General features: G+C 35.6%; 1 protein-coding gene across 2 annotated transcripts; it reads left to right on the top strand.

Annotated features, from left to right (window-relative positions):
* The first annotated feature begins 2,891 nt into the window (after positions 1–2,891).
* LOC140166683 (non-structural maintenance of chromosomes element 4 homolog A-like) lies at positions 2,892–13,527 on the top strand. Of its 2 annotated transcripts, none has more exons than XM_072190184.1 (11): positions 2,892–2,973; positions 4,909–5,024; positions 6,289–6,369; positions 6,822–6,961; positions 7,805–7,941; positions 8,592–8,697; positions 9,844–9,955; positions 10,541–10,632; positions 11,304–11,441; positions 12,506–12,595; positions 13,228–13,527. In XM_072190184.1, the coding sequence occupies exons 2-11, from the start codon at positions 4,910–4,912 to the stop codon at positions 13,261–13,263; spliced, it is 1,047 nt and encodes a 348-aa protein (XP_072046285.1). In that variant the 5' UTR covers positions 2,892–2,973; position 4,909; the 3' UTR covers positions 13,264–13,527. The 2 variants fall into 2 exon arrangements, with proteins under 2 accessions (XP_072046285.1, XP_072046290.1); XM_072190189.1 differs by having other exon boundaries at positions 13,191–13,527.
* Positions 13,528–14,305: the final 778 nt, after the last annotated feature.

The following is a 14,305-nucleotide window of genomic DNA, read 5'->3' as shown; positions in this document are numbered from 1 at the left end:
ATGAAGATGTTTAAGATTGATTCTTAGATGTTTCACAAATTACCGTCATATTGCATAGATTCATCAAAGAATGGTTTGAAGTACTAACCTTATTTAGTAATTTTTAAAAATCGGGAGAATTTTACAAAATCAATGTTTTTACCTGTCGGTATTACAACTCGTGAAACACATTAGTGATGTGCCTGGGTGACCTAATCTACTAACCTTTAACGTTTCCTCTATGAACTCTAACCCTCCTGCAATATGGCGCCTATTGTCTAGAGTTAAACTACATCTTTCGGTGTGTTACGTAATACTACGATGCCTATCCCATTATATCGATCCCTGATTCAAGACATAGGTTATGTAGGGATAAACTGTACATGGGTATAGAGGCCCTGCATGCTTTTATCGATTGGCTCCAAACAAAGGATTTGAACCGGTGTCCTTCACCGTAATCACGGCGCAGTAGCCTACAGTCCATTCAATCAAATGTTGTCAGTGCCTCATTTCAAATATTGAGTTTTAGTTTTGGTTTTGGTTTTGGTCACGTGGTTTCCTATTGTCCTGCCTAACCACTTGAATCACAAGATATCGAACTCATTGTTTCTACCTTTTGTTTAAAACTAAACATTTGTGACAGGTAGTTTCGGTTTTGGTTTCAGTTTCTTATAAGTGGTGTGACGAATAAAATTACAGGATTTTCGAGTTACCTGATCTAAGTATACAAAAGAAATGTTTAAATTTCGCAGTGCAATATTCACGAGCAGAGAAGTCGAACAAAGCAGTCTACATTTGAAAGCATTGATTTAGTTTGAAAGCATTGACTTGAGACTACGAAATAGCCTAAGCTGATTTCACTGTGAAAATATATAGACCATCGAAATATTTGCATTCGACATTACAAAAGGGGCCACTATTGTAATTGTATAGGTGCTATAAACAGAAATCGATTCATGTCCTTAATCCCATGTACCAGAATCGATGGAAGGCCATTATATGACCTCTAATAACCTAATGACTTTTACTGAAGCAATTTTTACTGCAAAAGTAGAAGATAGAGGGAGAAGAGATTGTGTGATGTGTGTGTGTGTGGGGGGGTGGAGGGCAAGGGGATATGGGCCGGTAGAGAGAGAAACATATGAGAGAGAGCATTGGAAGTGAAAGAGAAGGGGAGGAGAGCTCGAGATGAAGATATCGAATGTAGGGGAGGAGGAGGGGGAAAGGGGTAATTTAGGGAAGATGTGGTTATATAGGGAGGGGAGCCCCCTATTAAAGAGGTATGGGCTGTGCTTCCTGGGGATAATAAACTAATTCATAATCAAATCATCTCCATGCATCGTTTATGTTTCATACAAACAAACAAATCCCCCACCCCACCCCATCCTTCAATATACGCGCATGTATATGATTTCTAGGCCTAGAACTCGTGAGTGTAATATGCCACCTACCGTCGACAGAGAGCATCAACTGTCGTCCGCGGATAGATTTCCGATATCAATCATGATAATAATTATGTTAGCACAATAGGCTATTGTATACTTCTGGTTATATACCCTATACTGTGTCCTCCCAGCATAATAGTGTTATGATTGCAGACCAGATCAGCTCTACTTTTTAATCCCTTGATTTTTGGTTTCTGAACAAAAGAGAAACCAAAACTATATATTTGAAATGAGGGAATGTGCGAGACGAACGATGTATAAATCTGGAGGTCACATTATCACTTATCATGCTTTGTAAAAAGTTTGTCCAATGCATATACTGTGTGTATTGTTCCCGGGTATTGTCAATGCAGTCAAGCAAACAGGTATTATATTTTGAAAAGGCCGCTATAGTATATTCACAGGGGTGTCTTGAATGGCCAATCATATGGGACATAATCAAATTGCAGTGACTGCTTCCTTTGTTACCACATGTCAGTCATCTTGTGATTATTGGACCATGTAAACCTGCAAAAACGAGCCAAAGTGCAGGCCCTATGATTTTGAGATATCATCAATTTCCGCAAAATGAAACATAGCTCAACCCTATCATATTAATTGAGTACTAACTGAGTAAATAAAAGAAAAAGTTCACTATTTTACTAATTTCTTGAAAAAAGAGCCAAAAACATGAATTTTTGTCATGTTTTCTGACAACCGAGTCATAAAAATAAAAGACTTGGAACAAGTCTAAGCATTCAAAATCTGGAGTAGATGCCGCAATTTTGCTCTAATTCTCACTTTTTGGTGCTACTTTAATAAATTATTGGTTATAAAAATGAAACATGCCTTTTCCAAAAATTAGAATGCATAAACTGAAATCAGTCTTAGTATGCAAGTCTTTGGGCTTGATTGTCACAGCATACGAACCTTAAAACGCATGTTTTTGGCCCTTATTCCCAAAAAATGACCAAATATCAAAATTTTATTTTATTGCCAGTTAGAACTATAAACTAGAGGATTAGGATTTAGCGATGTTTTATTTGGCAAAACAGGATAATATTTTTTTAGGCCCCAAAAATTCAGGAATAAGGAGTAGGCCTTAAAATAGTATGTCCCGGGTCTATGCCAAAACAAGAATTCAAGTTTGAGAAACATTTTACCATGCAAATTCACTTTAAAAGATGTATATCGTACATTACGACTTTAAAAATCATAACACTATTTTTAAAATAGTGTTAAGATTTTGTAAGAAAATGTATTTTATCATAATAAACTAGTATATTTTCATTGTATTGAACTCTCATTTGCCACTTGTAGTGGCCGGTGTTTTCGGGATTTTCCCTTTCGCGGGAAGTGGCGTACGTCAATATCAACACGCCCGTTGCCAGAATGTTCACTGAATTTAGGAGTTTCACTTGACTTGTCATTTGCCATCAAAATCTAGGACTGTCTGTGGTGAATCTGGCTGGCAACCATCATCATCTAATTCCCGAAATTAAAAAGTGGATCGCAAGCTGAAGAGAAGAGCATTATTATTGTTTGCTGTAAAGCAAAACTTTGCTGTAAGGTTAGTAAGTCAATCGCATGAGTAGAACATTATATATGAAATTTTCATTTCATGGAAAAAAATGTGCACTTTTCATACAGAATGGTACGATTTCAAGTTGGTTACTTTCAGACTTTAGAAGTGAAGTCATGACACTGTCACTGTCGAATTCGGCATGCATGCACATCATGATATTCGACACAGCAAAAATAAATTCCAACAGGTGCTCATGTGCTGTGCATGTGTTTATATGTGTTTAATGTGCATTCACACACACACTTAGCCGACGGTACGAAGAAATCGGTGCTCCAAAAATGATTGCAAATTACATTTGATTTGTCATGTTTGTCGTTAATTATTTAATATTTATTCAAATTATTGTCAATCAATATTACATGATAAAGTAGGTATGCTAGGTGAATTCAAATTTGCCATCAAACTGCATCATTTTATATATCAAATTAAAGCCCTTGAGTAAACAAAGCCAAAACTGAAAACCTTTTTTCATAGCACTTTCCGTAGCAAAGTTACATCTTGCCAAATTGACTTTCATCAAAAAGATTCAGCTAGCAAAATTCCCCAAAACAGCATTTCGGGGGTGTTTCTAGATCTGACTTAGTCTCATTATGATAGCAGCTTTTTTAATGGAACTGCTATCAAAATCCTTATCACCATAATAAAAAATCATATATTTGGGTCAAGTGAAGTATAGAAAACATATTTATGTAGGTTTCCTTGACCAGCCTGTTCTTTTAAATTTTGATGTAAAATATGTATTGAGTTCTAGGCGAATTTGGTTGACTAGCAAATGTGTTAACTAAGGTTTGCCTGGCATACCTAATTAAAGGAGGATTTCATGATCCTACCTATAGTGGGAATTCCAATTGAATGAACGCAGCTTTCAATAGCATGACGAATTTTTGCGTACACTGCGCGATGTACGCCAGCATGTGCGACTGAGCGTGAGTAACGCGAAAGCGAATCTAACCATGCCAACACACTCATGATTGGTTAGCATTGTATCCAAGGTCGTGTGCTCGCGTTGTAGTTTGAAATACGCGGTATACGATCGCGGTTGGATCGAGTACAGCAGTTGAAAGCTGCGTTCATTCAATTGGAATTCTTACTATAGGACCTAGCATCCTCTTTTTATGACATTTTTCAGTAGATAACCACAAAAAAGCTTATTCCCCAAATTTAAGTTGATTCCGAATCCGATTTTGTGTAAAGTTATAATAATAATAAATTAATAATAATAATAATAACACTTAACAGCACTTATAATTTTATATAGCGCTTTTCCAAAACCTGATCAAAGCACTTTACAAAAATACAAAATATAATGTTATGCATGATGTGTATTACACTGCTCCATAGACCACTGTTGTTGGTTTCCAGTGGTATAAAAATAGAAAAGTGGGGGGATGAGGCTGTGGATCACGAAATGCCCTTTTAATATTTTGCAACATTTATAATGAAAACAATTAAAGCCTTAATGTACGATTTCCGTCAAATTTTGATTTTGTTATTCTTTATTCAAAATGTTGAAATAATATTATGGTAAAAACTTAAAGTTAGTAAGTAAGTATAAAAGGCAAATTCAAATTTGTCAGCAAACCACATCATTTTATATATCAAATTAAAGCCCTTGAGTAAAGAAAGCCAAAACTAAAAAACCCTTTTGTCATAGCGCTTTCCGTAGCAAAGTTACACCATACATGTCCAGCTTGTACTTCCTTCCATGGTTACACCTTGTGAAAGAATTTGGACCTGGGTAGGCCAAGGACGGGCAAAACTTGTGTACCCAGGAATTGGTGAGAGCCTTACCATCTATGCAAAAAGGGTAGTACTTACTTCATAAAATGAGAGATAATATGATATCTGTACTTAATTAGCAGTGGGTTATGATCTTATTGTTTTTGACAATGTGGTTATTTACAAATTATTCTTTGACAGAATGGATGCTGGAGCAGGAGGAAGTGGCGATGCAGAGCCCCCATTCCGATCAGGGGATCCTGATGTGAGGAGAAGACTCAGGCATGAGTACAGAAATCTAATCGCAGATACACAAAGTAAGGCAATTCAGTAAATGCATCAAAATTATTAACAGAACTCATTTCCTGCCTAACTGGTCTTGTTTTTTTTGTTAAAATGTTGCACAGTATATGAAATTGATTATTAATAGCATTAGAGGTACTGCTGCAGGATAAATTCACTTACCAAGCTAGGATACATAATACAAAATCACAATACAATCCATAGATACATGCAAATTACAATAAGCCTGTGCAAATATTAACAATTAGGATACATGAAAATACATTTATAATTTTTAAAAATACAGTTCAAATTGAGATAGTGTTTGATTTGAATTTTGAAAGAATTGGCATTTGTGGATGGGGCAACATGAGGGGAAGTTTGTTGTTCTATTCTTTTATTGCACTATGAGATAAAATTGAGACAACTGGTGAGCATGCTGAGCATTGGAGTACTGAAGTGGTCATGATTAAGCAAGTGGATGGTCCAGCCTAGAGTTTAACCAAGTTTTTGACAAATAAATTGATTGGTGAATGAGTCATGTGATTAATAAATTTTAATAAATGATAAATCTTAAATACACCGACGATCAACAAGTGGGTCACATTTATTGCTCATACAAAGCAGAAGTGGAAGCAGACCAATTCTTACTGGCCATTTTAAAAATAAAGGTTTGGACTTGATCCAATTTCAGCACTCAGCAGATATATTTTTTAACTGTGGATTCCAGATAATGCAATTATAATCCAAAATAGGACATACAATAGTTTTCTAATTTATTACAGAAAATCCAATTAGGACGAGTATAAAAACATCTGTATAAAAAGGATATTGAATGCCTGAGGTATAATAATAGTTAATTCAGTGACTACATGGCTGAGGCTTCTCGGACAGATGACTGTATTGTAGTGTATTGTGACTGTTTCCTCAATGTTTACTTAGTGTTTAGCTCACAGGAGCTATCAGTGCTTTTGAAACTAATTAAAATAATTAATTTGAGATATGGGACCTACTCCCCATTAGGAAAATTTATTTTGATATAGTATGTTCAGCTCTAAATTTCTGTTCTTATTCAGTAGGGTTCTATTACAAAGTAAGTATATGTTTTTGAGAGTTTCAGCTTTTTTTTGTTCACTTGCTATGTGCAAAAGTATACAGGCTGTCCAAATTTAAGCTTTTTACCAGCTGTTTTCAACTTTTATATAAATGTGGTCACCTACATTTGTACAGTATACAATTGTGTACAATTATCTCACTCATTGTGAACTCAATCTTTCTGTTATCTTTGTTTTCTTTCAGAGAATAGATTGGACTTAATAAAACCAGACAATACCGGCTTGACTGATGTTCTGCTTAATGCAGATAGGTTATTTGAGCAAGGTGAGTGAGTGAGTGGAATACTGTCTTGCTTGCGATGTGGTCCGTCAAGATGAGTCATTTGGTGCTATAATCTATTGACACATGAGCCAAATGAAGCATTGAAGATATGAGTAAAAGAATAATTGGGCTTTCTTTATATTTCATTGATGTTGGCAATATAAAAATATTCATACAATTTTGATGGCGTTTGGGCACATTGGGATATTCCAGTGGAGATCAATGCACCCCTATGGAAGCCACTACCTTTTAATCTCCCACACAGTGGGGTGTAGATTTCAAATGAAGTAACCCATTCAGATACAATTCCATTAGAAATTCACACTCCCTGTGTGGAAGATTAAAGTCATGTCTTTTATAGGGGGTGTATGGATTTCAACCAGAATAGCCCATGGTGGGCAATCAAATGAAAAAGAATTGTACCAAGTATTTAATAACTTGTGTTTATTTTGCAGTGAGAGAGAACAATGCAACGCAAGAGGCTGCCTTAGATTCACACCTAATGGTGTTGGTGTCAACGCTCGGGAAACAGAGAGCACAGAAACTTCAAACAGACTTTGTTGTATTTGAACCTGCAGAATTTGCAGAGAAATTGGTAAGCCAGTTCACAATGCAACCAGTAACTGTCTTTAATAATGTGGTAGAGAGCTATCAAAACTGGCATAGAGTTCTAAAAGGAGTTGTTTTGACCAGTGATTAAGACAAAATAAAGACCAATTGATTCACCAAGTTGAGAGGAGCCTAAATCACTCTCACTTGAAGCTAGCTTAACTAAGAAATCTATTGTTGCAAAGTCCCTGCTTGAACGAATATTGAAATGATTTATAGGAGTCAAGTTTCTCTCTTAATTATTTTTTGTTGGATGAGAGGCAGAGTTAGAATGTAGGAGAATTCAAAACCTGGCATGAGTCAAAAGAGATATGGTATTTATTAAGTTATGTGCATCCTTAAATCAAAATAATAATATAGTGGTGTACCGCCTGGTATCTGCTGCAAATGTGATGCTCATAGTGCTTTGCGGCATAACAACTGAATTTAATAAAAAATAGATACTTGCAACCTAAAATACATCTAGGCAAAAATCCGGGGGGGGGGGGATAAATCCCCCCTAATACTTTGATAAGGGGGAATGGTCCATACAACCATCCCCTAACATGCCCAATGTTGGTGCCGCATACATGTGTGTTTCTGTTTTGGACCTTATTAACAACATTTCTGGTTTTAAAAATGACACATTTTTTGCATGTTTCATCTCAATCAAAAGCCTCCATGTTCTCATTTTTTTAAGGTATGTAAAAAGTAGAAGAGTTTCTGACAAGGCGTTCCATATTTTACATGTAGGTGCTGCAATCTGAAAACTTGTTTCTCCCCAGCAGTGTCTCCTGCAAGAGATTTTGTCAAGTATTGTTTCTGATCACTTATTGCATTTTGCTTACAGGTCACCTACATGAAGGGTAGGCAGCTAGGTACAGGTCAAAATCAAAACCAAGATGTTAATATTCGTGCACAAGCCTGGAAGGAAATGGGGCAGAAGGCTAGGCATTGTATGCGCAGGGCACCTGCATTTCATTTCATGTGAGTACACACAAACACCTGGTTTACAGTTTGGACATTGTTATTTATATCAATATCTCTGATACCTGAATTCAGGTATCATGCTCAATCCGTCCAATTTTATATCAAACCTGGTTTGCAAACTTGTTTTGGTGATTGGATATGGTAGCCTGGTGTGCTGTATAGTTTTGTGTCATGTTATTTCCATATTCTGAATATTCTTGAGCTGATTTGCATAATGTATTTTGTCAGCATTTTCATTAATCCACTCTGCAGCTTAAACGCAATAACCAATCAACTTCAAACTTGGTATGGGATTGGGTGTGGTAGCCTGATGTGCTGTATTGTTTTGTGTCATGTTATTTGCATATTTATGAATATTAATGAGCTGATTTGCATATTTTATTTGTAATTACAAATCTTGTTTACACACCTATGTGTGGGGGCCACCTTAATTATGAACCGTGTAATTCTAGCTTTTTTTTTTCCATATCAAGAATTGAATGTTTGTGCATGTACTGAGCATGTTCTTTTAGTGATTGCACAATAGAAAGTGTGACAATTTAATTTAAGAAATTGATTGTTATGATGCCACATAAGACATGGACAATGGTAATTTGTAGTTTAACATTATTGCACTCTTTATCTGTTATAATTATATTTGTGTGCAGGCTAGGGAGCTTTGACAGGGAAAGGCGAGTCAAGCCAGTAAAACAGAAACCAGACCAGAATGCTCTGTCTGAAAAAACATTGGGCCCAGCAGTGGTACCAAAACAAGTAAGTATGGATGCAAGTATTCTCTTGTTCGGGCTGACGTCACAAAGGGGAAATAGCCTTGTAAAACCAGTGTGCGCATGTGCAGCACATGTGCAGTTCCCCTTCTCGAGCTGGTTGCTATCTTGCGGCGCTTGTGCAAAGGGGCGAAGGGACAATGTTCCCGGACGTCGGACCGAGTGAATGAACGGCATGTTAGCTTGGCGTGGAAATATTTCCATGAGTTAGGTAACCTATTACAGACATGAGAATTTTCCGGCTTTTGCAGGATTTCCTTCTTTTTTGTGGTCCAAATTTCCGCACTTTCTTTTAACTTCACCCCTTTTTTTGCCTTTTTAGCCTCATTTCACGCACTTTTCAGGCTTTTAAAAACTTTTCAGATTTTTTCATGGATGATCATTCTCATGCCTGCTATTAGAAATTAACCTTTGAAAAGCATAGCAGTTGTCAATCTGCTTAAGCGATTACATAATTTGGTTATCCTTTGACAAAATTATGGAATATTATTAGTAACAACTGTCAGGAAGGTTTTCCCGGTCATTTTAAGCCACAATAAAGTAAATGAAAGAAAAAACTCTTACTTTCTTGGCTGGTTAAATGAGATGTTCTATTATAAACTTTTATGTATTAATTAAGACATAAATTCAATATCACTTTAATTTTCATACAAACACAATGGATTTGGTTGAATTGAATTAGGTGTAAGTTGTGCAATTTTCAAAGAAATGTGAAGAGTAAATGAATATGTGGTTCTCTATCATTATCCAAAGGTTCATTTTTCCAAATACAAAATAAGGTTCATTTTTGCGAAGTTTCAACATTATTAAATTCAGAATTAAATCTATATACATTTTGGAATCATGAACCTTTGAAAATAAAATACAGTCCTTTATTCTATTAAAGTTCCATTCATTTTGAACTGCACATGAATGGTCAGTAAACTTAATATTTGGAAATATAGAATTGAAATGGAAAGTCTTGGTATAATGAGCCTTCAGATTAATGAATGACATAACCCAAAACATATCATTTGGCAGTGAAGGCTCATAGTCATATGTTCCGGTAGTTAATTTCCGTCATTAGTTTCCATTTAAGTTTCAAATCTACTTTTCTTTATACCTTGTTTGTGTGTGGGTTTTTCTCTATCAGCTTCAAACAATGACAAAAGGCCATCAAGAAGTGACCACAGAGGAAGTAGAGAAAATGCTGGGCATATTGAGACAGGTCACAAACTATACTGGTGCAGGCAAGCCTGACGAAGGTATGAGATTAACTGATGGGAGGGGTGATTTAGTCATTGAGTTCTTGATTGATGAAGACATTGATTGATTGATTGACTAATATATGGATGGATGTATCAATTAATCAACTCTATTTATAGTCTATATATATTTACCTCGAGTCACCTGCACTAGCTTTGAAGTTCAGCGTGTTCTGCGTTAGCTTAGCGTTACTTGGTGCGTATACATACTTTTACGCATATGTACACGCAAGAAACCAACGCAGCACACGCTGAACTTCAAAGCTAGTGCCGGTAACTTCGAGGTAGATACACTATAGGAATAATGGGATTGCTCATTTTGTTGTTTGATGAACACAGGGTTGAGATTCAACTTGATGGTATCAGCAACATCCGACATAAATAAGTAAAATACCTGTTTTAATTATTGATAACTTGCTTTGGAGCACCGATGCACCAAATCTTTGCAAGCTTCCAAAGTATGCACACAAATTGTAAATGCATTAATAATGTAACATATTTAAAGAGCTCACTGCTCTATCCCTATGCGTGCAAAAGTGCTGCTATGAAGTGTAATAATATTTCATTGTATGTTGATATTTTCAGTTGAACCTGTATCCTACTTTGAGTTTGTAGTCAACCCACATTCCTTCAGTCAGACTGTGGAAAACATGTTTCACTTGGCTTTCTTGGTCAAGGTAAGTACATTGACTTATTTGAATCAGTTTTAACCCCCTGGACACTACTGGTCATCTAACAGCATTTCTGATTGGTTGATATCTTGAACTGCTCATTTCAATTGCCAATTATGACTAGGCTTTAAACTATTTATGGTCAAACTTGCATAATTTGCAGATGATCTTATTAATACTCTCCTTGATTGGTTCAAAATTGGACACAATATTCATTTTGGCCAATGGGCAGGTAGTTCTCATAAGGTTAAGAATGGCCTATAGGGTGTTTCCTGTTTATGGGTGTCTTGATTGTATGAAAAAGAGGTAGAAATAATAAAATCAAATGAAATTTGGAGGGAAATTCTTGGTATGGAATTACAAATTTACAAATGAAACAAGAAAACATTCTTTCTATCTGCAGCCTATTTCTTTTAACCCTGATCTGATATACTTGTATGATAAATAATTCAGGATATTCTGTGTTAGTTGGATGCCTGATACAATGCTGAATGTAAGATGTATGAATCGCAACATTTAAAATGGATCATCTTCAATTGCTAAGGATATTAGGCCATCTTAATTAAATCCTGTGTCTCAAAGCTTTTTGCATTGAAGGTTCACTTTTTAAAATTCTGCACCCCCTTCAAATAGCTTGTGAGCCATTAATACCATATACATATTAAATTGGATTGCAGGATGGGCATGCAGAAGTAGATTTAGATGAAGACAAACTACCAGTTGTCATCCCCACACAACCCTACATAGAAGGACAGAGTCAGCAACGGATAGAGAAGAAGCAGGTTATTGTAGACATTGATATGCAACAGTGGAAGGTAAAATTAAACAAACTATAGAATTACAGAACAAGGTATACAAAGAGTTCTAAAGTTTCTAACCCATCGTGAGGACAAACTTTTGGGGTTCAAAATCTGCAGGTGAAAGGGTATATTCAATAAGCAAGTAATTGTAGACACAAGTATGTAGAAATGAGGTATTTGCATGATTTTGTTTTTAAAAACAAAACACAAACATGATGAAAATGTTTGTACTTTATGCCACTACCATTCTTATTCACTTCTACATTCACACTCAAATCATACTTTGTAAAGCATACCTACCCACCTACCAGACAGCATTGTTCATTTTTGTATCTACAGCCAGAGGTAGAGGTACAACTTATAAATACTGCACCAATAAAGTATCCTTACACTTGGAAAAATAATCACAATTTCAAATTGAACAATATTGGGGTAAATTTGTTTTTTTGATAGATGCACTAGCTAATCCTGCACATTATGACACCACATTGAATCCAATGTGACCTCAAGAAGCAAAGTTACAAGCATTTGAAAAGTGACAAACTGGCCTATACAAGGCGCAAAAAGATTCCAACAAGTGAAACAAAGAGACAACACAGTTTCTTCAATGAAGCGGTTTTTAAAAGCAATTTTTATTTCAGTTTTACTTCTCTGTACTTTTCATAACTTTCATTTTATTTGTCAGTTCTTTTGTTTCAGTTTTCTTTTGTTCCTTTTGTTTTAAATTAAAGACAAGCGTATAAATTAGCCATTCACCACTCTCAAACCAGATGTCTAGTCTGTGGAGTTTTGAATAGGCCAGTTTGTCACTTTTAAAACTGGACCTTCGTCTAATCAAATGCTTGTAACTTTGCTTCTTGAAGTCACATTGGAGTGTCATAATGTGCAGGATTAGATAGTGCATCTATTAAAAAACAAATTTACCCCAATATTGTTCGGTATGGAATTTGTGATTATTTTTCCAAGTGTAAGGATACTTAATTGGCGCAGTATAGTTCAGGTTCTGCATTCTCTTACACCCATCTGACCTTTATAACAAGAAAGTTATATATTTTTTTTCATTTCCTATTTTCCTGCAGGAAGTTATAAAAGTATTCAACATTACAGAGCCTCTGATACCCACTAGAGCAGTTGATCCAGTGGTGAATGGACATGATTCATCACCTAAGGTACGTACTACAATGCAACAATGTAAAAGAACCATGATTATACTGGACCAAACTTTAAGATTGTTGCATAGCTGCAAGCTTTAAGAGATCATTGCATAGCTGCAAGATTTAAGAGATCATTGCATAGCTGCAAACTATAATTATATATTTTCACTGAGCAAGTACACGACATGAAAACAGTAATTGTAATATCCATACTATGGAGTGAGTGCATACTTGTTTCTGTTGATAGCTGAAGAGTGTTTATAATAATACGTAATATTAACTTGTTCTTTTAACATTTTAGGTTTTCGGGTCGGGAGTCATAAGTGCACATGTACAAATGCCCAGAAATGTTCAATAGGTTTCAGGAAAATGATTGCCCCTAATAAAATTTCAACCATGCAATTTGAAAAAAAGGGAAAAAAAACCACACCAAAACTCCATGTCATGCTGTTTTTTATCTGTGAGTAGCAAAATCAGATGTACTGACAAATTGCAGTGTACTGGGGAGAGAGGGTGTTAGGTTATGACCCTGGTTTGGTTGACATTTATACTTTCTATTATATGTAGTGAATGTTGATTCTTTTGTCTTTCTTTCTTTGACTCCTTCTAGTAAAGTGAGAGTCATATATTCTTTGTTTCCATTGCAGAAATCAAAATCAAAATCGTCTCACAAGAAACGGTGATGGAACATAGATCTGTGACCTGAGAGGACATTCCTGCCATAGTATATAGTATTATATTGGGACTATGTATTCAATTGATGAGTTGAACATCAGTACTCTGAAGTATCAGTTGACAGGTGCGACCCAGTGAAGATTCCTTACTTCCCATAATGCATTTCTTCCATTTTGATTGTCTCTACTGATTTGCTATCTAGTGCAACATGGGTCGATAGTGAATAAATGTATCTCAATGAACAGAGCACATCCAGATCTTGCAAAATATTTTTATTAGGCCATCTTAAATAAATCATGTGTCTCAAAGCTGCCGTGCGTGTTAGTAAAATCGTGCGCGTAGTCCTCTTAGAAAATAAAGAAATTCATTTTTTTATGTCTTTTTATTTATTTTTTTAACAAAAAGGCAAAAATAAAACCCAAAATTCATATTTGATCATGAGTTTCAGATCTTTTTGCAAATTTTGGACATGAAAACAATAAAAGAGAAGAATACTAGTTTGTAGCAGTGACTTTATTTGTCTACTATTCCAACATCTGCAACATTGGGCAATTTTTGCACAAAATTCTTGTCCGAAATCCTGAACTGGCACAAAAAAACAACATAAAAAAAATACAATAAAAAAAACCGCACTCCGCATTAGGTTTTCAATTTCTCACAATCTTTGAGACACAGGATTTAATTAAGATGGCCTTACATGACTATCGACTCATGTTTAGCCAGTCTATTCTCAAAATGAAAACAGGTAGGGAACCTGTACAAAATGACGGGAATGTCATTTGATGAAATAAGGTGATGCATCATGATGCAAGGGTAAGACATCGTTTCTGGGTGCAACCTGATCATGACTACTTTATGCAAGTGCCTTAGTGTTTGAAAACACAGGATGTGATGGCTGATGGAATCTTGACGTTGCTGCCAGTAGTTGCTATCACAGAACATATCCTGAGACATGCAAACTCACATATTGGAAGGGAAATAAAGACTTCATAATAAGTATCCTGCAAAACCCAGGTGTTGAGATCAAAATGGGGTGCACTTCCAAATCAA

Source organism: Amphiura filiformis, chromosome 1 (assembly GCF_039555335.1).
Source record: "Amphiura filiformis chromosome 1, Afil_fr2py, whole genome shotgun sequence".
Taxonomy (NCBI): Eukaryota; Metazoa; Echinodermata; class Ophiuroidea; order Amphilepidida; family Amphiuridae; genus Amphiura; species Amphiura filiformis.
Note: the sequence above shows the minus strand (reverse complement) of the source record. Positions and strands in the feature narration are given on the sequence as shown.